The 22,662-nt window shown below is 40.3% G+C and overlaps 1 protein-coding gene across 4 annotated transcripts; it reads left to right on the top strand.

The window, feature by feature from the left end:
- Positions 1–513: 513 nt before the first annotated feature.
- itga4 (integrin alpha 4) lies at positions 514–22,585 on the top strand. Of its 4 annotated transcripts, XM_034573858.1 has the most exons (30): positions 514–611; positions 699–967; positions 2,438–2,650; positions 3,468–3,586; positions 4,083–4,183; positions 5,635–5,767; positions 6,283–6,350; positions 6,718–6,850; positions 8,688–8,773; positions 8,862–8,924; positions 9,001–9,141; positions 9,583–9,691; positions 10,809–10,903; positions 11,347–11,437; positions 11,528–11,573; positions 11,816–11,970; positions 12,314–12,468; positions 12,563–12,715; positions 14,206–14,282; positions 14,959–15,100; positions 16,283–16,384; positions 16,575–16,651; positions 16,784–16,873; positions 17,236–17,323; positions 17,744–17,851; positions 18,656–18,781; positions 19,132–19,257; positions 19,479–19,574; positions 19,978–20,097; positions 20,433–20,734. In XM_034573858.1, exons 3-30 carry the CDS (start codon positions 2,451–2,453, stop codon positions 20,532–20,534), a joined length of 3,102 nt encoding a protein of 1,033 aa, XP_034429749.1. In that variant the 5' UTR covers positions 514–611; positions 699–967; positions 2,438–2,450; the 3' UTR covers positions 20,535–20,734. The 4 variants fall into 4 exon arrangements, with proteins under 4 accessions (XP_034429749.1, XP_034429748.1, XP_034429750.1 ...); XM_034573857.1 differs by lacking the exon at positions 514–611 and having other exon boundaries at positions 639–967; positions 20,433–22,585; XM_034573859.1 differs by lacking the exon at positions 514–611 and having other exon boundaries at positions 639–983.
- Positions 22,586–22,662: the final 77 nt, after the last annotated feature.

Below are 22,662 nucleotides of genomic sequence, written 5' to 3'. Positions count from 1 at the left end.
GGAAGGGGAGGGTGAGGTGAGGGGTGTTCAGCTGCAACGTGCACCTTCACCACTTTATGTCACTAAATTCTAAACACTGCAACTTTAATGTCAACATGGAGGACTATTTGAGGAATATTTCAAACATCTTAATGAACTGAGGATTGTGATGTTTCTAACAAAGTGCTGCTGAGAGCAGTTGATGTGTATTTGTGTGTTCCAGCTTTCAGACATTAAAATAAGATTAGAGCAACGGACTTCATTCACACTGTAGTGATAACTGAGGAGGAGGAAACACCCTGAGCCGCGTGCACTGCGAGGGTGGAGAGGAAACACCGTTACGCGCGTGCACACACTCACACACACACGTTGTCATACGTTACATCTGGGGACATTACACACACACTCATTTCCTGCAGACTTATGGGGTTTGTTGGTTTTGCATAAGGTTTTCTCAAACCTAACTTTTGTTTCAGTAAACCACTGAAACAAAAGTTACCGGAAACACTGACCACAATTAACTGGTTTAGATGTCCCCTAAGGTCCATGACACACGCACGCACGCACACACACACACACACACACACACACACACACAGTCACAGGGAGGGAGGATCTCCGCGCGCTCTCTTGTGAGTTTCATTGACTTCATCCTGAAGTTCAGTTTCTCTCACTTTTCTCCTCAGTGTTTTATATTTAATTTAATTTGTCACTTTTAGTTTCATCACTTCTCTGTGTGTCGGTCACCGGATCCTCGTGCGTCGCGGGACTCGTGCTGGAAGATAAACCGGAGCTCCACGCGCGTGTGGAAGGTTAACGGCGCGAGGATCAACAGGAGGTTTTAACTCGCCGGGAGAGGAGAGGAGTCACCGGACACTTCTGAGACAAACCTCCGCTCTCTCCGTCATGTCGGCCCGGTGCTGACTCCACATCTGCTCAGTACCGATCCGGATCCACCGTTTGACCCGGGATATCTGCGCTGTGAACGGTACCGTCAACTCCCTGTTTGTCCAAGTTTGTGGATGAAAAGTTTTCAGTCATAGAAACACTACAAATATTATATATACTCCTCTTCACCCTTTCGTAAAAGTTATTTTTAAAGTTAGATCGTCAGTGTAACTTCGAGACAGAACCATTTATTGATTATTTCAAATAAATCGTATTTCATCATAAACACTTTACTTCATGTCATCAGACTTTCACTAGTTAAAATGCTGTAATGATCTTTTTTTTTAAACAGGGCCGTAGCTAAAAGCAAGGGGGCCCTGGAAAGATTTGATGCTGTCAGTGGGCCCCTCTAGCTGAAACTGTCTGATTTCATGTCAGTTAAAGTATATTTTTAAGCAAAAATAGTATTTGTCATATATTTTTTGTGAGTTGAATAGTTGGTTATTCTTTTAAACTTTTAGTCAAACAAGACAAAACATTGAGTTAACTCATTGTGAGCGTGAGGGAACCTTATTTTGACGCAGTGGAGTTAGTCCCAAGATTCCCGAGATCTACAGCGTCTTCACAGTGATTATACATGTTCCTTCTGTGGCTTCATCATCATCCTACTTACTGCTTTAAACGTGCAATTTCCCACCGTTTACCATGTTACATAGACTAAACAAAATTAGTTTGTAATGAAAAGCAATGTTGGAAGTTTAAGATATTTGTAAGTGTGGCTCAGCCTGTAGATGAATTAGTCTACAAGTTAGGATTCCGTTTTTTGATTTTTGAATAATGTGCTTGATATTAGTTTGGTTAAATGTTAAAATGTTAGTTTCACTAATTTAAATAAAGTAGTTTAAAGAGACCATGTCGATCTTTTGCTAAACCTTTATCCTTGAACTCTTTCACTCTCATGATGATAACAACCATAACTCACTTTGTATTACCTTTCAAGCCCAAAGTGATTCTAAAAATAGTTCAGAGAAAATTTAACTGAGCAGAAACCTCAAACAAATTTCATAACAATACATTAATAAAACTAACAGTTAATAATTTAGCACTTAAGAAGTATTGTGTTTGGACTGAGACATGCTCGCTGTTTGTTAAGCTAACTGGCTGCTGACAGCATGTTCAAATACAGGTGAGATACAGATAACATCAGTCTTTACGTATAACTGTTGAAATAAATGTCAATAACTCTGTGTCCAACGGTTTTAATCTATGAGTCCTATACTAATTTACAAATTGTTACATCTGTATAAAACTGCCTTGTCTTGTTTCTGCTCTTTTACACTGAATGAAATACTTTATAGAGTATTTATACTCATACAAATAACATTCTAGATATTTTGTAAATTCCACCTGACCCCAAATCCGTCCTGGTTGTGTGTATTTGTAAACTGTAAGATCTCCACTGGAGGTTTATATAAAGTAGGTGGGTTTGAACAACATGAGTTTGTAGAGATGGAAATGATTGTTGTATGAATGTAAATTTCTAATTGGTGTCTGTCTGGTGTCCCTGCAGTTTGTCCTCCATCATGTATCCCTCCGCTGTCGGTGTGTGTGCGCGCTGCAGCCTGTTCCTGGTCCTGGTTCAGGTCCTGGTCCAGTTCCTGGTGCTGGTCTGTCCTGCTGCAGGATACAGTCTGGATCAGGAGCACAGTTTGGAGTTCAGTGGTCCCTCCTCCTCCATGTTTGGATACTCAGTCCTGCTGCATCGCCACAAAACTCACAAATGGTCAGTTTCTATGCTTTTCATCTGATATTGATCTGTGATCGATGCTCTATTGATCTTCTATTGATCTACTATAGATCCTTTGGTGTTCTGCTACGGATCTTTTATTGTACATGGTTTTCCCTATATCGATTTACAATTATTCTGCTGTTCATCCTCTATTGATCTTGTATTGTATCATGATCATCTATCGATCTACTATTTATCCTTTTTTGATCTGCTATTGATCTTCTGTTGATTCGTTGGCAGGTGATGGTTTTCCATAAAGTTAAACAGCCATGTTGCTTTTTTCAACTTGAATGAATATGTGTGGGGTTATGTTTTATTAAACATCTGGAAGTCTGGGCATGATGACCTCAGCGATGGAAATGACCAATTATTGCTCCTGTCGCCATCTTAGAAAATAACACACACATGGCTAAACTACATTTCAAAGCATTATGGGTTTTCATGATATGGATGATGAATCTCCTCAGTCTTGAACTATGACCATCTAAATGAATGACTCCTGCCCTCATAGAGCTGTAGGGAACTATAAATCTTAATTTAATTATCTAAGGACACGTCATTATGTGTGTGTGTGTGTGTGTGTGTGTGTGTGTGTGTGTGTGTGTGTGTGTGTGTGTGTGTGTGTGTGTGTGTGTGTGTGTGTGTGTGTGTGTGTGTGTGCATGCTAATTACCCAGTTCTTTTCAGTGACAGAAGCTCTTTGATGCTTCACACACAGATGCCATTTAGACACTGAACAGACACAGTGTAACTCTCTCTCTCTCTCTTTCTCTCTCTCTTTCTCTCTTTCTCTCTTTCTCTCTCTCTCTCAGGTTAGTGGTTGGAGCTCCAGTAGCAAACTCATCCTCCAATCCGACGGTTCAATCTCCAGGAGCCATTTTCCGCTGCAACATCACTGCAGAGACGCAGCACTGCCAACACATGCATGCCGGTGTGTTTCTGTCTAAGTTGTTAAAACCTTTTAACTTGCATCTAAAAGACTATGGCTCCATTCACACCGACTTAAGTTCTTCACCATCATTAATTTGAATGGAGCCAAAACACCTCTAACATGATTGCTGCCTTTCAGCTGTTTACCTTGCACATGTCATGTCCTGGATCCACCCCCAAAATTTACTTGGTTCTTTCCTGACCCATAGCACATCCTTCCACCAAGTTTTGTGCAAATCTGTTCAGTTGTTTTAATGTCCGCTTGTTTCCAAACAAACAACAAACAAACAAAACCAGGTCCGTGGTGGAGGTAACAAAAATATAGCAAATAAATCATGACATACGTGAAGCAGGTGACCTCTGAGAAAACAGTGGTAGACTTATCATCGCATCTGAAATTAAAATGAATCCATGAAACAAACAGTAATCAGTCATATTCCATTATGTTTTTTCAACTTGTTGAGGTTTAACATGCGCTCTTTAACTCGTGTGTGCAGATGTGTCGAAATGTGGGAAGACGTGTGAAGCAGAAAGTGATCACCAGTGGCTGGGAGTCAGTCTGTCCAGACAACCCGGAGACAATGGAGGACACATCCTGGTAACTCACACACCTTCTGCCTCTCACACACACACACACGCACACACACACACACACACACACACACACACACACACACACACACACACACACACACGCGCACACACACACACACACACACACACACACACACACACACACACACACACACCTCCTTGAATGACAATGAACTGTCATTAACTGAATCTCATCACCACCGTTTGAAGGCTTCAGCACCACAAGGTTAATACACAGAAAGACAGTAAATGTTTATCTTTCATCTCCTTCTTAAGAACTATGTCATAAATTTCTCTATTAATATCAAATAGAAGTTATTATGAATTTACATTAAATAATTACAATATATCACCAGTTTATCTTGACTTGTTCAGTGATTTGGTCAAAGTTGCCATCAGTTTTAGTTTAATCTGCTGTGATAGAAACTAATTATTTAGTTATTATAAAATCCTAAATATGACAAAGCACATAGTTTTATCAAGGGGCAGAAGTTAAAAATCCTTCATCAGAGAGGCCACGTGATTAAAAACATGACAAACATGTACTGATCATTCAATTAGAAAGGCACAAAAGTTAATAATTAATAAAGGCTATTTAATGTTTGTACTTTGATGAGGCTGATTGAATTTTAGGGGATTTAACTTTGCATTTTTGTGTACATTCTTATGTATGAATCAGGAGCAGTGATTGGAACTGTTTTAACCGCTAACAGTCTATTACCAACACTATGTATCCTTGTTAAATAAGGGAAAACAACATCTTGCATCAACATGTGTGGCCCCTACAGGCTCCTGACGTGTTTCACTGAGGAGAAAACAATGTTAGTAACACTGAAAGTAACATGACAGTAAACCACTGCAAAGGGAGACACCGGAGGCCTGAGGCTTGGACGCTGTTTCCACAAATCAGTCCAAAAATGGTTATACTTTGGTATGAAAAATGGAAAACGATGCAAAATATTTGCTGTATCAGAATGATTCATAATAACAATAATAATGCCTTGCATTTATATAGCCCCTTTCACAGGACCCGAAGAGGAATTTTGTAAATATATCAGTGTGACAGCCTGTGAGAGAACCAAGAACTGCTCCTCCTTCCTATTAATACATTGCAGATTTATAACACTGTCATCCTCTTTTGAGCCTTTTTGCTGCTGATGCCTCCAAGGCGATGTTAAAGACTTCCATGACTGAAAGGAACTTTTAACTTAGTGACTGCGAAAACACTTTTATTACAGCGTCAACTGTTTTCTCACAAATCATCTCAGAGTGAAAGATTTTACTGCAGGACTAAAATAAACACACAACAGGCCTGGTGATGTTCACAGATTCTGTCACAGTGTCATGGGAATAACAACACTTCTGCTAACTTGTGATTGTGTTACTGACACTAATGAGCCCATGTCACATGCTGTTTGTGTGTCGCATCCTGTGTGTGTGTGTGTGTGTGTTTAGGCGTGTGGTCACCGCTGGAAGAACGTCTTCTACTCAAAGAAGGACAGTCAGAACAACAAGCTGCCAAACGGAGTGTGTTATCGCTATGGCAGCGACCTGAGACATGGTCAGCCCATGATCCCCTGCTACAGAGGTACACACACGTCAAGTGTTACTGGCTTGTTCGGTTGTTTCCAGATGATTTCTGAAAGGATGTGGTTGTGGTTCTCCCAATTTCAGAATATTTTGGGGAATTTAACGCATATATTAGTTTTTGAAAGGCTTGGTACATGGCCTACATATATTATTGTTATTATTGTTAACACAAGACAGATTTATATGTCATGTCACATATTTCCTTGTACATCATACTACAGGAGAGATGATAAATTACAGTTTTCTTCCATTCTAATCTACCAGGGAAATTCTCTATTAGTCTTACCTCTGTTTTGGGTCTCTACCCACTGCAAAGCCATTTTGTTGAAAGTGACGACATTCTCACGTTTTAAATTTTGGCATAATTTCTTGTACTTACTGCTTTCCTGTGTGTGCGAACACAGCAGCATTTGTTCAGCTGCAGGAGGAAATCGTTCGTTTTTTATCTTCATATATGTTTGTTAACCTTCACCTCCCAACATGTCTGTTTGCCTGCGTCTCTGTCTGTTGCAGACCACCAGAGGAAGTTCGGGGAGGATTACGGGTCATGTCAGGCTGGTATCTCGAATTTCCTGACAGAGGTCAGCAACACACAGTCAACACGTTATTTTAAAATCCTGTTTGTCTTCACTGTTTCCACCAGCAGACTGAAGATGGTCCGTCACTGTCATGTACAAGAAGTTTTTTAAAAGCTGGAGTCCTTGTTCCCCTTAATGCTCTTGACATGTAGAAATGAATTGTCCATTTTAGAAAAGAGAACAAGACCTGACAGTTTTCTGTGTGTTAAAATGACTCCCTACTTCAATTTAGCAACAAATCTAACAGAGACTATGAGAGTGTGATGTTTACAGATGTGTCACATAGAAAGATTTTTTAGATAATAGAGCTTAAATAGAACTATGTGGTACTTTACATCACAGAACTCTGAAATCTGCCTCTGTCGCTCAGGATCTGATCATCATGGGGGCTCCAGGGACGTCTTATTGGACGGGTTCAGTTCTGGTCTTCAACACGTCCAGTCGAGGGATGTCAGTGTACCTCGATGATGAAGCTGGAACAGTCAGCTTCGGAAGCTACCTGGGTAGATAACACATCTCCTACTATATACTATTGATTTACTGTACCACTGTATCTGTGTGACATGATATTTGTCACTTGGTGCACAAGAGGAAGAAATACTACAATTGGAAATCAACGATGATTAGAAAAGTTTAGTGCTATCAAAGAATCTCATCTCATATTCTGCATCATTGGCATTTTTTAGAACTTATTTTGCGTTCAAGACTCATAGTGACCAACGCATGCACAAGAGTCACTTACCACTAATTCTCTCTGGTGAGTCATTGATAAAGTTATAAAATCGGATTTTACTGAAGGATGCGTTTAGGATTTTTCTGCCTCTTCTATTAAGCCCAACGTTTTTTTTCAGTTCATGCAGAAGCATAAACTGTGGCAGGGACTGTTGTTTATTTCCAGTTTGCTGTTATGCTGTAGCCCAGGGGCTTAATTAAAATCAACGAGGAGGCGTTATCAGTTATCTTTTTAGTTTTAGGACTCTTTAGTTTGGTCCATGTCCAATCTGCTAACATGGAGAAGAAAGCTTTTATGACCTATACTGCAGCCAGCCACCAGGGGTCGATCAAGATGCTTTGGCTTCTCCGTCATGTCAGAAAGTGACAGCAAATGCAAACCAAACTTCTGGTTATGCTTCACGTTAAAATCACTTAAGTGAATGTGTTTGCCTTTGTGATCAAATAGTGTTGTGCTAGATTAACAAGTATTGTTATATTCAGCACCATTTGTTTTCCACAGGGATGAATAGTAAAGAGGACATAGCCGCAGTAAGCTGCTTAAATGTAGATCTCATCAATGTAAATGTCTTTTACTCTGACACGCTGTGCTGTGAAAAACCATTTGCACTCTGCCAGCATGACTTTAATTACTGCGATCGCATACGGCTCCGCTCCCCATGATTATTGCAGCCTCATATTGAAAAACATCTCAGGGATTAATGTCGCTGAAGCTTAACGAGTTCTTTTTTTTTTTTTGCTTGGATGATGTGGAGCTAGAACAGTCAATGTGTCATGAGCAAATGGTGAAATTTTAATTTAATTAAATAATTTAATCATTTTAATATGTTAATCCATCTATCCATACTCTGCTGCGTATACAGGTCCAGCTCACGTTCATTTAATCAATTATATCGTAGGAATTATTGAAATATACCCCTGAGAAGCACTTAAAAACAACTTGAAAATAATGAATTATTAGAGACTTTGTTATCTCTTCTGGTTTTCATTGTATTTTAAAGGGGATAGCAAATTTAATTGTATGTGTTATTAAAAGGTCTTAATAGGTTTTAAATTGAACTGAAATTGTGCACAGACCCTCAAAACCTGATGTAAAGAGGCAGGTTGATGAACAGGAAGCTGAGCGGAGAGGTGTGATGTACTGTTTGTACTTTGTTATAACTGCTGATATAGAAACACTGCAATCAGTCTCAGAATAGTGTGACTTTCTCTGATACCCACAGACACACACACACCCACATTGCACATACCTCCATTCATTTCCTGGCAACTTACCTCAGTCATAACAATAACAACTACACATTAAACCAAAACTTTAACCAAGCACCCAGTTACCCACACAACACAAGTCAATAATACTGAAAAAATACAGTTTTAATCTTTCTCAATGGGGGCATTTTATATGTAAACTCTTAATCTGAAAAGTAACTAGTAATGTGTTAGTGTCAAAGAATTCAAGTCCCAAGCAATCTGAACTGTAGTGGATTCGAAGTAGAAAGCATCATAGAAAGGTAATAATCAAATAAAGTACTTTGAAATGTCAGTACTTGAGTACTTAGTTACTTTCCACCACTGATGAAGTCTAAATTTGGACACTGTGTTCTGCAGGTTACGCTGTTGGAGCTGGTCACTTCCTGAGTCCTGCTACACTGGAGGTGGTGGGTGGAGCTCCGCAATATAACCAGAGAGGAAAGGTAGGAGCTGTTTACCTGCACATCTGTTTACTGACTGTACGCTAAGTCTGTTTTTACTAGTGTGTGTGTGTGTGTTGTTGGGTTGCAGGTCTTCATCCTCACCGTAGACAACAGTTTGCTGCGGGTCATCTCTAACGTGTCTGGAAAAGAGGTAAGTAGCCACTTAGCATCCTCCATTCAAACAGTAGATGACTTTGTACTTACCTTGTGTGTCTTTGTGTGTGTAGCTGGGATCATACTTTGGCTCCAGTTTGTGTGCGGTGGATCTGAACGCTGATGGTTTGTCAGATCTGTTGGTCGGCGCTCCCTTGGCAACTGGGGCCGCCAGGGAGGAGGGACGAGTGCACGTGTACATAAACCAGGGGCAGGTGAGCACACGCACGCATGCACACACACACACACACACACACACACACACACACACACACACACACACACACACACACACACACACACACACACACACACACACACACACACACACACACACACACACACACACAAACAAACTCACACACACACAGAAACACATATACATTCCATTTGAAGATACTGTACTATTTGTGTACAATACTCAGTGTACCTGTACCGTTTCTATTGTTTTAGCAAAAATGCCAAAAACATTTTCCTGTTCCAGCTTCTGAACTATGAGGATTTGATGCTTTTCTTTGTCACACATGTTAATAAATTGAGTTTATAGATAAATAATTGATTAAGTGACAGAATAATATGATTATTTATCCTCCATGAAAATAATAAACAGTCGGCTGCAGCACTAAACTATTTCGTAATCACTGACCTGCTCTTAGGCGAATATGTTGGAGGCGGAGTTTCAGCTGACTGGCAGTGATGCCTATGCCGCTCGGTTTGGAGAGACCATCGCTGACCTTGGAGACCTGGATGACGATGGTTACCATGGTAATAACCACACCTGCATGCCCTGACCTATCAGCTTTTATTTTGGTTACACCATTAAAATTAATAATATTAATATGACTTTTGATAATTACACTGCTAATACCATTACTGTTTATACTGCTAACAATGCTGTAAATACTACTCTTGCTACTACCACTATTTGTGCGACTATTACTGCTGAAAGTAAATATAAATACAATATATATACTATGATACTATGACTGTTTCTCCTGCTCTATAAACTGGTTGTGTATTTTAAGGGAGCACAACCCACCCAACACCAACGGTAGCTGCCACTTGGTGATAATTAAGAGACATGACTCGAACACAACACCCTCACACACAAACAGACCCCTCACCATCTGTGGTGTGTGTGTGTGTGTGGTGTGCTGTGAGGGGTGGAGTGTGTTATTAAGTTCATTAAAAACTGTAATGACAAACTCTTGCTGCTCTTTAACTGGACCCTGAACCTGCCTTCTAATCTGCCACAGTTAGATAAAAGACGTGTGTGTGTGTGTGTGTGTGTGTGTGTGTGTGTGTGTGTGTGTGTGTGTGTGTGTGTGTGTGTGTGTGTGTGTGTGTGTGTGTGTGTGTGTGTGTGTGTTCCGGTAGCTTGCTGTTTGTAAAAAAAACCATTTACTTTCAGGACTTCACATCTTCAAAAGACTCAGGTTAAACATTAAAGGACCATTCTGCTGTTTTCCCATACTCTGACCACTTTCATCCTGCTGAACATTTTCCAACTGTTTTAGAAATGTGGATGTTTTAGGTCCAAAGGCAGACGCAGCACACACTTTACCCCCTTAGGCCTACATTTGGAGGATTTGCCATAAAGTCATACCGATCACTAATTAGCACATTTCATCCTGTTTATTTGTTCATGAGCCAAAAAGTAAAACGTTATGGCCAAGTGCTTTTACAACATTATACAAAATATAAAGGAAGGTGGAAAAACATTGACTGTGATTAATCTAAGTTTCAAGTCTGAAAAGTAACATAAACTAATGACCCCCTGGAAGGAAGGAAATCAACTTTTAGGTGAAAGGTCAAGGTTAGGTTGATGTCATGGTCATGACGACAATAATATTAACTTGTATGTGTGTGTGTGTGTGTGTAGATGTGGCAATCGGTGCCCCACATGAAGACGACCTGAAAGGAGCTGTCTACATCTATAATGGCAGAAAGGAGGGAATCTCACCAACTCCATCTCAGGTACAAGCGCTAACAGCAATACAGAAGATTTGTATGTGACAATAATAGCAGTAACAGTAGGTAATATTATAGTTTATTGTAGGTCTTACTGTAATTCAAGAAGAGGAATAATCATAAATCATCATATCTGAGAAGCTGAAACTATTCTTTTTTGACAGGAAAAAATATTTAAATGATTATTCTGTGATCAAAATAGTTGTTAATTATTTTTTATAATCGGTCACTTAGTAATCAAGCTAAATTATATATTTCTTTTTTACATTGTAAATTCTTTACATGTTTTATATGCAGTTTTTAAATGAACATAGTGAAGTAAAATATGTAGTCAATTCCCTCAGAAACATATTGGAGTAGAAACATAAAGTACTATGAAATGGAAATACTTGAGTAAAGGTACTTATTTGCACTGTAATTTCCACAACTCTGTATGTGTATATCGTCAGAGAATTACTGGATCCACCCTGGGTCGCGACCTCAGGATGTTCGGCCAGTCGCTCAGCTCTGGCATTGACATCGATGATAATGGCTACCAGGGTAAACCTCACTGTCACTACAATCACTTCCTGTGTCCCAACATTTGCCTTGTATCTCTGCATTAACCCAGGTTAAACTCTCTCTGTGCAGATGTGGCGGTCGGTGCATTCCTCTCGGACGCAGCTGTGGTTCTCAGGTAAGGCCTCACAAGACCTAAAAGTGTAATTATGTCTTAATGGAGGTTTACAGGGAGAACACGTTCTTATTTTAGCTGGTTTGGAAGAAGCAGAATATCAATGTTTTATGCTTTTAATAAGATTGATATCATATAAATTCATCTACTGTTTTCAATCCGTATAAGAAAATTCAACAGATTGAATTTCCGTCCAGTCACAATATGCCATTATCATTTCTCTGAACGTGTCCTTTTTGCTGTAGGACCCGTCCAGTGATTCAGGTGAAGGCGTCTCTGACTCTGCCTGAGCAGATTGACCAGCAGGTGGCGCTGTGCAGAGAACACAACACTCCAACTGTCTGCTTCAATGTCACCGTCTGCTTCAGTGTCTGGTCCCGACATTTCAGAGGAGCCATAGGTAAAATGAGTGTGTGAGACTGAATATTGAAGGTTGAACTCAATTGACCTACAATTCTTAGTATTAATTCAAAACAATGGGTTATTTATCTAATTTCTAAGTGAATACCATCAACTGGTGTTGTCATATTTTAGGTATTGTTTAGAAAGGGTAAAAAAATAACACCATCAAATTCTGGAAATAAAGAGTATATTTTACTGTACACGACTTCAACAGGTGGAGGAATCCACAGCTTGGCGCATCTGTTGTGTTTAGACATATCTGCTAAGTGCGTGACCGGATAATCACTAGAGAGGAGGGTATTTGATTTACCTACTTCATATTGTTCTTCTCCCCTTTTCAGATCTTCAGTATAATTTGACCTCTGACCTCCTCCATAAACCATCCTTCCCTCATCGTTTCGATTTCCATGGTAACGGGTCGTCCAACAGCACTAGGGGTCATGTGAAAGCCCGACACGGCCAGCTTACGTGTACAACACACGTGGCATTCCAAAGGGTAACACACACACATGCAAAAAACTTAACTGCAATATTGGCTTAAAAGCATGTGAGTGACTGATGACAACGTTTACCTTTTCTTTCTCCTACAGAAAGACGTGAGGGACATTTTCACTCCGGTCCAGTTCGAAGTTTCTTATGGTCTCAGAGAAACAAGCACCCACAAAGCCTCCTCCAGAACCTTCCCTCCGTTAAAACCCATCCTGCAGCAGGGCACAGGACACCAGAACACCATCACCAACCAGGTAATAACCAGTGCTAACCCCAACCATAACACCATCACCAACCAGGTACTAACCAGTACTAACACCAACCAGAACACCATCACCAACCAGGTACTAACCAGTACTAACACCAACCAGAACACCATCACCAACCAGGTAATAACCAGTGCTAACACCAACCAGAACACCATCACCAACCAGGTACTAACCAGTACTAACACCAACCATAACACCATCACCAACCAGGTACTAACCAGTACTAACACCAACCAGAACACCATCACCAACCAGGTACTAACCAGTACTAACACCAACCAGAACACTATCACCAACCAGGAACTGAGCAGTGCTAACCCCAACCAGAACACTATCACCAACCAGGAACTGAGCAGTACTAACACCATCCAGAACACTATCACCAACCAGGTACCAACCAGTACTAACACCAACCAGAACACTATCACCAACCAGGAACTGAGCAGTACTAACACCATCCAGAACACTATCACCAACCAGGTACTGAGCAGTACTAACACCATCCAGAACACTATCACCAACCAGGTACTGAGCAGTACTAACACCAACCAGAACACTATCACCAACCAGGAACTGAGCAGTGCTAACCCCAACCAGAACACTATCACCAACCAGGTACTAACCAGTACTAACACCAACCAGAACACTATCACCAACCAGGAACTGAGCAGTGCTAACCCCAACCAGAACACCATCACCAACCAGGTACTAACCAGTACTAACACCAACCAGAACACTATCACCAACCAGGAACTGAGCAGTGCTAACCCCAACCAGAACACTATCACCAACCAGGTACTAACCAGTACTAACACCAACCAGAACACTATCACCAACCAGGAACTGAGCAGTGCTAACCCCAACCAGAACACTATCACCAACCAGGTACTAACCAGTACTAACACCAACCAGAACACCATCACCAACCAGTTACTAACCAGTGCTAACACCATCCAGTCCTGGTTAGCGTAACAACTAAAAAATCGTATAAGAAAAATGAAAAATTCTCTTGAATCATTGTTTATAGATGATTTCCACGATTAACTAACAGGACATAGAGGCTCTCCGACCTGAACAACTCCCTTTAAACTGAGAATAATGTGACAACACTGTGAAACCTGTCTGTTCATTTCCAGAGAGAACTTTTTTTTTCCAAGGAAAGGAAGCATCCAATATGAAGTCCGCTCTTCCACACACAATGATAAGGCCTTCCTGCTAATCCAGATGGGTTTACAGCTGGAGCACATTAACCGTCATTAGTCTACTTATCCTGTGTCCATGTCACGTCCCACTGACTCACAAACACAGAGCAGGATGAGTGTAGGAATGTACAGCTAGAGTCATCAGGACATTGTTAATCAGCTGTGAGACCGAGGTCAGGGGTCAGAGGAGTCGTGTGTAATGTTATTATTAGAATGATGATTATTATTGATGACATTGAATCGATTAACTCTTTGCGTCTTTCTCTCTGTCAGACTCAGTTTGCTCGTTCCTGTTCTCTGGTGAACTGTTCGACCAACATGCAGCTGTCGGCCGTACTAGTGCTGCCCCAGTAAGAAAACAACCATGCACACAACACACACAGCACAATGAAATAGGGGAGGAAACAGGAGCTGTATTGTATTTTTTTTAACCTAGTTAGGACAGAAGTCGCACACAATTCATAGTTATGATGACTTTTGTCTCAAATTGTGATAACGGAAGGCAAGCTTCTCTGAAAATAACACACAACGTTTAGGTTATTTCTCTCACGCAGGCTAACACATGATGCTATTTAGCTGCTGACTAATTTAGAACATCAGTCTGCAGCGATGCTTTTATCTCGGCCTGAGCTGGACCAGGCTGTTACTGGGCTCTCTCAAAACACTCCCATATGACTGGTTGCAAATATTCCAGACCACTGACGTCTCTGATCCTGGGATGTGATCGCCAGAGCTCGGCTGATATATACATTTTAAAAAATTGGCTAAGACCTAAGATGTTGTTATCAAACCCTTATGACAAAACCGTAATTTTTTATTATTAATATAAATAAAGAGAAAACATAAATAAAACCAAATATATAGAAACAAACCTTTTTTTCTGTTAAACATCACTTTTTCTTATAATGGAAACTTCTATATAGTAAAGTTGTTTCTATATCTCAGCCCTGGTTTTTGTCGTAAGTCGTGAGCAGCTTCATGTTCATTGGTTGTGACTGTAACGTCAGTGATGTTGTGTGTCCTCAGTCAGCAGCAGTACTTCGCTCTCGGCTCTGGACAGACCATCATGTTGAAAACCTCGATGGTGAACTCTGGAGACGACGCCTTCCTGCCACGACTGATGCTGTATTTCCCAAACAACATCCACTACATTAAAGTTCTGCAGAACGTGAGTTTACCTTGTGATGATTGGGCAGTTTAAGGAAACTGACATATGAAAAACGCATCCACTGATACATATATATATATAAATAACCACCAATGATAAATTATTTTAAATGCAGTCACTGCGAAATTCACTGATAAACACGTTGTTTTTATACTTTAGTGTATTTTCTGCCCCAGTCTATGTTTCACAATAAAAGCCACGTTGTGTTTCTGCAGTTGAATGCTTTTTAATGTGAAGCAGCAGCAGTTTGAAATATTTGTTCAGCATCAGCAGTTCGGTAATGCAGCTCTGACAGGGAGCTCTGTTGGAGAGTCGACAATAAACAAAGATGTTGATATCAATCAGATAGAACTATGCTGGATTAAATGCTGAACTGTTTTCTGGGAATCCCTTGTGCATGAGAAGGTAGTTTGAATCCAGGGTCGGAAAGCCAGACCCTGTGTCCAGATAAAATTACTGTATACTGAAAAAAGTATTGTACATTGACTTGTTATCTAAGCGAGCCCCTCGTCATCCAGATTGTTAAAACTTTAAATTTACTATGTTGCTCTAATCTGTACCATAGACTGTAAATAAAGATGGATGATGCATCCCCACATCCCTCCATTGCATAAAAATGACACTAATATATCTTGGATACGAACGCTGCCATTTTTGCTTTCGGAGTCTGTGCGATAGTGATCCACATTATCGAGGTCCTGCTGAAACATGCGCTCGACCAATCGTGAGTCAGTCTCAGCTGTCAATCATGACATTTCAGCCTGTTTTAGCATACAAATCAAATAAACCATTAAAACCAAACTTAGCTGAAACATGAACACTTGAACATACATCAGTGTGATGAGAACAACCTAAGATGAGACAAACCATCTTTGAGAAACATTTGTTTAAGGTGTATTCTGACTTTTTAGTTCGGTCCACGTCCCATGTGCTATTACAGAGGATGTAGAGTTTGTGATCTTTACCGTAGCCAGCCACTAGGGGGCGGTAAAGATGGGGGGGAAATGTGGCAAATTAGTGTTTGTGATACAGGACTAACTATCCTATCAAAACTCACCTGACTAATTCTAATCAAAAACGGTCTTTGATTTCTTTTAAATCTTTGTATAATAACTTATAGCAACACAAATGACTAATGAATGAATACCTTAAATAACTGCCTGTGTGTATGTGTGTGTGCAGCAGGACAACCTGGTCAGCTGTGATGTCACACAGGAAATCAACAGTACAATGGTGCTGGTCGACTGCAGCGTCACCAGCCTCCTGCTCCCAGCACAAAGCCAGGTTAGTCTCAGCCAATCACAGAGCACCTACAGCCCTGCTAACTTCTGTGTGAAGCTGCACTTAAACATAGTCTCGCTATTTATGGCTAATCTGTTCCAGTTCTTCAGCTTTTGTTTCTGCAGAAGATATTTGCTGTGTCCTTTGTCTCTGTTTTTTCTGAGTTCAGTCACTGACGTCCTGTTTCTTGTAGCTAAATATCAACTTCCTGTTGGACGTGAACCAGAACAGCACGTCCGGTGATATCGACATCCATGTCAACACCAGCAGGTACAGACACACTCACACATACCGATTATTTATTTAAGTCACATTTAGTTTGTTAGAATAAGGCAGAGAAAAATGATTCAATCCATTAGTTAAAGATCATTGATCGTTTGTTTTTTAACGTTTTCTCTTCAGTGATAACTATGAGAGGGCGGAGTATCTCCATGACAACTCCCTCAGCCTCCTCCTTCCTCTTAAATATGGAGTCAACATCAACATCCACGGGTGAGTCGGCTCACATTACTATTACAAAATGAACTGTAAATAATAATCTTCATATTGTGGGGCATCTAGACACAAATCTAAAAGTAGTAGTAGTTCTACCTCAGACATTATTTCTGTAAAAACTGACAAACTCACAAACTCCTGGATCTGACGCTGAAACCAGATCAGCACCAAAACTGAATGGATTCTCCCCTGGCCCTCCACCAAACTTGGCAAAAATAATTCAGTACTTTTCTTTTGTGTAATCAGAAACAATCAGAATTTGCTCTCTGATAAAAGTACCTATTAAGTAGATTGTGGGACATGCTGGAAAGGCTGACACTCCTGTTCTAATGCATTTCTGTTTAACTGTCTGTTTGCAGCTTTGTGACTCCCACATCTTTTGTGTTTGGAGATGAAGACTTGACTCCAGTCGACTGCTACGCTGAAACATTCAACTACACATACAAGGTATGGTTCTGGGGTTTCTTCATATGTGTGTAAAAGTGAATTCTGAACTCAACATAAACACATATTTTTAGATTCGTTGTTACTTAAACTTAGAAGATAAAAATATTTCCACTGTCCATCACTAATAAACGTTCATAAATCTACTTGTAAAAAAGACATTCATCATATCTCCAGGACTTCTTAATATCTTATTTAAGTTTTATTCAGTATAAAATTAAGTCAACAATAGTACATTCATCTGTGCAAATAGTTATATAATTTGATTATATTTATATAGTCATATAATTGCTTTTACTGCTAATTTGGCCAAAATGTAAACAAATATCGACCCCATAGGCTGAAGTTGTAGCTAAGTCACAGTGTCTGTGGCAACAACATATTTCCTGATCTCTTCTGGTATGTGTTATTCTGTTTCTGCAGGTTTTAAACTCTGGACCCAGCAGGTCAATAGATACCGTGGTTGAGATTGCGTTACCGAAGATTCTCACACCGTACCGACACAGACTGCTGCAGGTGATCGACTGGCAGGTACGTGCAGTGACAGAACCGTCAGCAGCAGCAGGAATGGTAGAAGAAGCAGAGATATCACAGACAGTATAACATCTGTTAGGGGTATCTGTGTAGTTACTCATTGGTTCCTGAATCATTTCAAATGCTGGTGTTTGTGTTCACCACTTGCCGCCATTTCATCTTCATTTAATGATTATTTTGAGAGCCTCCACTCAGAGAAGTAAATTGATCAACTTAGACCTGAAATCTAAAAGAGAAACTGGAGATTTTACAATTCACCTGCAAAGAATCAGAGTTTCTTTTGCAGCAGCATCTAGTGACCAACTTTTTAAGACCAACCGACAGTGAGAATCAACAGTAGATGGATGTTTCTGTACCTGCTTCACCAGCAGATGTCAGGCTTCACCATTGATGCTTTTTTCAGCCCCTCTCTTATGTTATGAACATGTTGTCTTTCTTTACACTTAACAAAAGGAGGCAAAGATTTTAAATGTTAAATGTCTGGAAACTAACAGTGTTGTACAAAAGCTTTGTGTCGATAAAAGAGGTAAAAACTAAAAAAGGGAACATTTGAATCAGCGGCTAAATCCCAAAATAAAATACTTCCAGGAACTTTTAGTTTCAGAAGTATTTGGGGAGATATTACATTGGCTTAAACATGCAGCCATGGTGGTTGCTGATTTGGTCACAGTAGCAGTGTTAGTAATGATAGGAGAGGTGGTAGAAGTAGCTGTATAAGTACAGTAGAAATAATAGTAAACATTCGTGGTACAACAGTGTGTGTAATATTAATTTGTTTGTATGACTTCTCTGTCTCTACAGTCGTCTCATGGCGTGTGTTCCATCAGTGACACGACTGTTTCAGTCATCGAGGACTGTGACGTTCCTCAAGCTTCTTTCATCAAACAACTCATCTTCTTCTTCTCCTCCATCTCCACCCGCAGACTGGTACACACACACACACACACACACACACACACACACACACACACACACACACACACACACACACACACACACACACACACACACACACACACACACATCCTCATAGAATATTCTCAGAATTACATCATGCTGTGTTTGCCTGGTTCATGAAAGGTCATCCTTCCAGCAATCATTGCTGGAAGGAACGGCCAATCAGAGCGCTCTAAATGCCGTTGCAGCAAGGGGAAGTTAGGGGTGGAACTGAAAATAAATTTAGTTTCTAGTAATTTTAGATTAATATTTTACAAGAAAAAATGTTGCAATAATATCTGCACCATCGTTATGGTGATACATCCTATGTGTGTGTGCAGTTTTGTGGCCGTGGTGATGAGCTGTGTGAGCGACTGGTGTGTCGTCTTGGTAACCTGGAGGCAGGAAGAGATGCCACAATCCAACTGGAGACAAGACTGAACCCTGCTGTGCTGCTGCAAGCTCCGGTAACACACACACACACACACACACACACACACACACACACACACACACACACACACACACACACACACACACACACACACACACACACACACACACACACACACACACACACACCCTGAAATAGAATAGGGAGGAACACCAATCAAACAGGAACATGATATCAAAAGCTCAATTAAAGCATCAATACAGTTTTATCTTATTGTGACATGTTATGTCTCAGGGTCGTCATGGTATCATGAGGTTGGAAAGCACAGCGATGATGTCATCTCCCAGAGAAGATCCTCACACCATCCTCATCCAGAAACCTGCAGTACAGGTAGGACACCCTGCAGCCAATCACAGCCTCAGATCAATCAAAACAAAGGTTTAACGGCACAGAACAGCACAAGTTCATCTGTGTGTTCGCACTTCATCATCATCATCATCATCATCATCGTCATCATCATCATCATCATCATCATCATCATCATCATCATCATCGTCATCAAAGTTTCATCCTGGAACTAAATTTCAATTTCTGTACTCTACAACAAAAACTGACCCACTGCCCGGGGTCAGTAACATTAACTAAGTACTCTGCTCTAGTACAATATACTAGCACAAATTATTATGAATATACAGTTGTGGTGGTTGAATGTTAACAAAGTAATCCCACTACACTCTGCTGTGTATTCTAATAATAATTTATTGTTGGTATATTGTGTGTTGTACATTTCTAGGTGGTGGTTGAAGCTCTTTTTACCCAGAAACCCACGACGACAGTGAAGGTCTTCATCATCGTGGTCAGTTTAGTTTTGGGTCTGATGATACTGGCTGCTCTCATCTGGTGTCTGTGGAAGGTAAATATATATTTGTGATTTATTTTCTAAGTGAATATACATAAGATGTTTGGCGTGTACTGCAATTTAACTTTTCTTATCGTCATGTACAATAATACTGACAATATCAACCATGCTGATATATGAGACTTATCACTTCTGTGTACTCAACAACAGATACTGCATTATAACTATAAATATAACAAATTAAATGAATTATATCACAATATCATGTTCTGGTACTTCTAGACTCCAGTATACTGCAGTATAATGTCTACAGTAAACTGCAGTGTATTGCAGTACAGCTGTCGTAGTAGTGGCTTCATGTTGTGACTGAACGTCTCTGTGTCTCTCAGGCTGGTTTCTTTAAGAGGAACCTGCACAAGAAGGAGGAGGAGTTCAGGAGACACAGCTGGGACTACGTTCCCAAGAGCAACGAGAGAGAGAGCTTTTCATAACCCCAGCTCTCGTGACCTTTGACCTCTGACTGTTGGGTGGGGCTCACATTGTGACAGTGGGACATCAACAGCCAATGAAATGTGTCCGGACTGCGTGAGAAGTGTGAAGTCAGAGCTAGCTGATGGAGGCAGATGACGAACACGTCTCACGTGAACGCTTCCTGACGTCTGACTGTGACCTTTAAATTATTTTGCCTTTAAAAAAAAGACTTGTTTAAATAGAGGATTATTGAAAAAGGGAAGTGAAGCTGCAACATTCAAATCTGGACCAGTTACAGGATCGTTACCTGTGAGTGTAACACCGTCATCGATGGCCTCCATTTTGACTCAGTTACGTGGAAACGGACCAAAGGACACTTCCTTTACTCTCAGGGGATTGAAGCGTGGCCTCTGATTGGCTCATAACTCTCTGGAAGGGCCTCACTTTCTACACAGTATTTGTATTCAACTGCTGACCAACGCATGATGTCGTCCAGACAGAGGACATCATTGTCGGCTATTGAATATTTTTAGACCTTTATTAGACAGAGACAGAGAAGAGAAGTGAGTGAGAGGACGGAGGGGAAGGACATGCTCCGGTCGAACTGAGGACTCCTCCACGTAGATGCAGTCAAACCATTCAGATCTCAGGCTGCAGATTTAACAGGCAGTAAAAAACAGAACTTGTGGCATTTGTTTGTTATAGTTTCTTGTCGCAGCAGCACCTTAACTAAAATGTCACATTCAGTGGATTTCCTTATGCAAATTCATGTTTAGAAGATGAGACAACAGTGATCCTTCCTTACACTGCTGGCCTTTCAGGGAGTAGTTGGCTGAACTGAATCTTATAAGTTGTGTTGCACCACATGTTTTTTTATTTAACCCCTTTTGATAGAGCTTTGCTCAAAAGTGAGCTGCAGAAAATCATGAGACAGAGCTTGACGGCCTTATTACATCTTTTTCCTCCTTAGTGGACCATCGAGATGATTACTGACAGTTGGGGCTTTTTTCCCCTTTATTAATAGAAAATAGTAAGAAGCTCAGACAGCGAGTTGTTGCTGGCTGGTTTCCATTTGGCTGACTTGGCTCCTCACGTTTCATATGACCAGAGATACACAGCACTGGGTGTCAGGGAAAACTGAAAGAGCCGATTGGACACGAGGAAACAACGATAACAGCTGTAAATTATCTGAATAAAATCTATAGTTGTATCTAGTTTGTAAAAGTACAGTTACATCTGACATCTTTTTGACCCTGAGGATATTTTAGGATTAATAATACTAATCACATTTTTCCTTCGTGAGCCAAGTTGCACTTAAAACATAAAATAGAAAAATGAAAATAAAAACATTTGGTTTTATATTCTACATACACAATATTTTTCATTCTATGGTTAAACAGCTGTCGTTCCTGTTTCCACAGATATTCTACCTAATGTAATATAGTTGATATTAAATTATTAATATTATTATTAATGGTTTAATGTTTCCATAAAAGCCCCAAATGATCAGTAAGATGAAAATTAAAGTGGCGTAATGGTCCTTTATAAAAATGTATAGGATAAAGGATATGGCTGGTTGTGTACATCGACAGGAACCTGCTCTATTTCCAGGTCAGAGGATGAAAGATGGGAGAAAACATTCTTAGCGGAATGGAAAACACAAAACCCCCCAAAAAGTCTTGTTAGGATCAGGGGGTGAATTTCTGCTTCCAGTCTCTGGTGTATACGAGCCTTAACGCCATCAGACTGATTTCACTGTTGTAACTTTCCACTGACTGATCAATTCAGGGAAATAATCCTGTGCCAAAAAAACCTGAGAACAATGTACGGCCGGCTGGGACTGAAGCGAGAATGATTGTCTGTTTCCTTTACGCAAACCTTCGAGAAACATATCAAGTGACATCAAGTCCAGCTTGAATACTTTTTGCTGTTTGACTTCAGTGACATGTTTTTATCTTCTTTATTTGCTGAGTGTCTCTACATGCCCACATGACTGGGAGATCGATAATAATACATTTATTTATTAAGCGATTTTTAAGGTGCTCTGATATTCTTCAGACGACACATCAGTAAAAAAAGAACTGAGAGAGGCGGGTGATGTCAGAAGAGGTGGTTCAGGTAAACTGTGGTGTCTTGGTTTACACCCTG

Source organism: Hippoglossus hippoglossus, chromosome 21, assembly GCF_009819705.1.
Source record: "Hippoglossus hippoglossus isolate fHipHip1 chromosome 21, fHipHip1.pri, whole genome shotgun sequence".
NCBI classification, from domain to species: domain Eukaryota; kingdom Metazoa; phylum Chordata; class Actinopteri; order Pleuronectiformes; family Pleuronectidae; genus Hippoglossus; species Hippoglossus hippoglossus.
Note: the sequence above shows the minus strand (reverse complement) of the source record. Positions and strands in the feature narration are given on the sequence as shown.

Excerpts from the sequence above, each read along its gene's own strand:
- itga4 (XM_034573857.1), top strand. The coding sequence starts at position 2,451 with ATGTATCCCTCCGCTGTCGGTGTGTGTGCGCGCTGCAGCCTGTTCCTG. Across the intron at positions 12,716-14,205 it reads AGAACACCATCACCAACCAG|ACTCAGTTTGCTCGTTCCTG; the intron begins GTAATAACCAGT and ends TCTCTCTGTCAG. Across the intron at positions 16,385-16,574 it reads TGCTCCCAGCACAAAGCCAG|CTAAATATCAACTTCCTGTT; the intron begins GTTAGTCTCAGC and ends TGTTTCTTGTAG.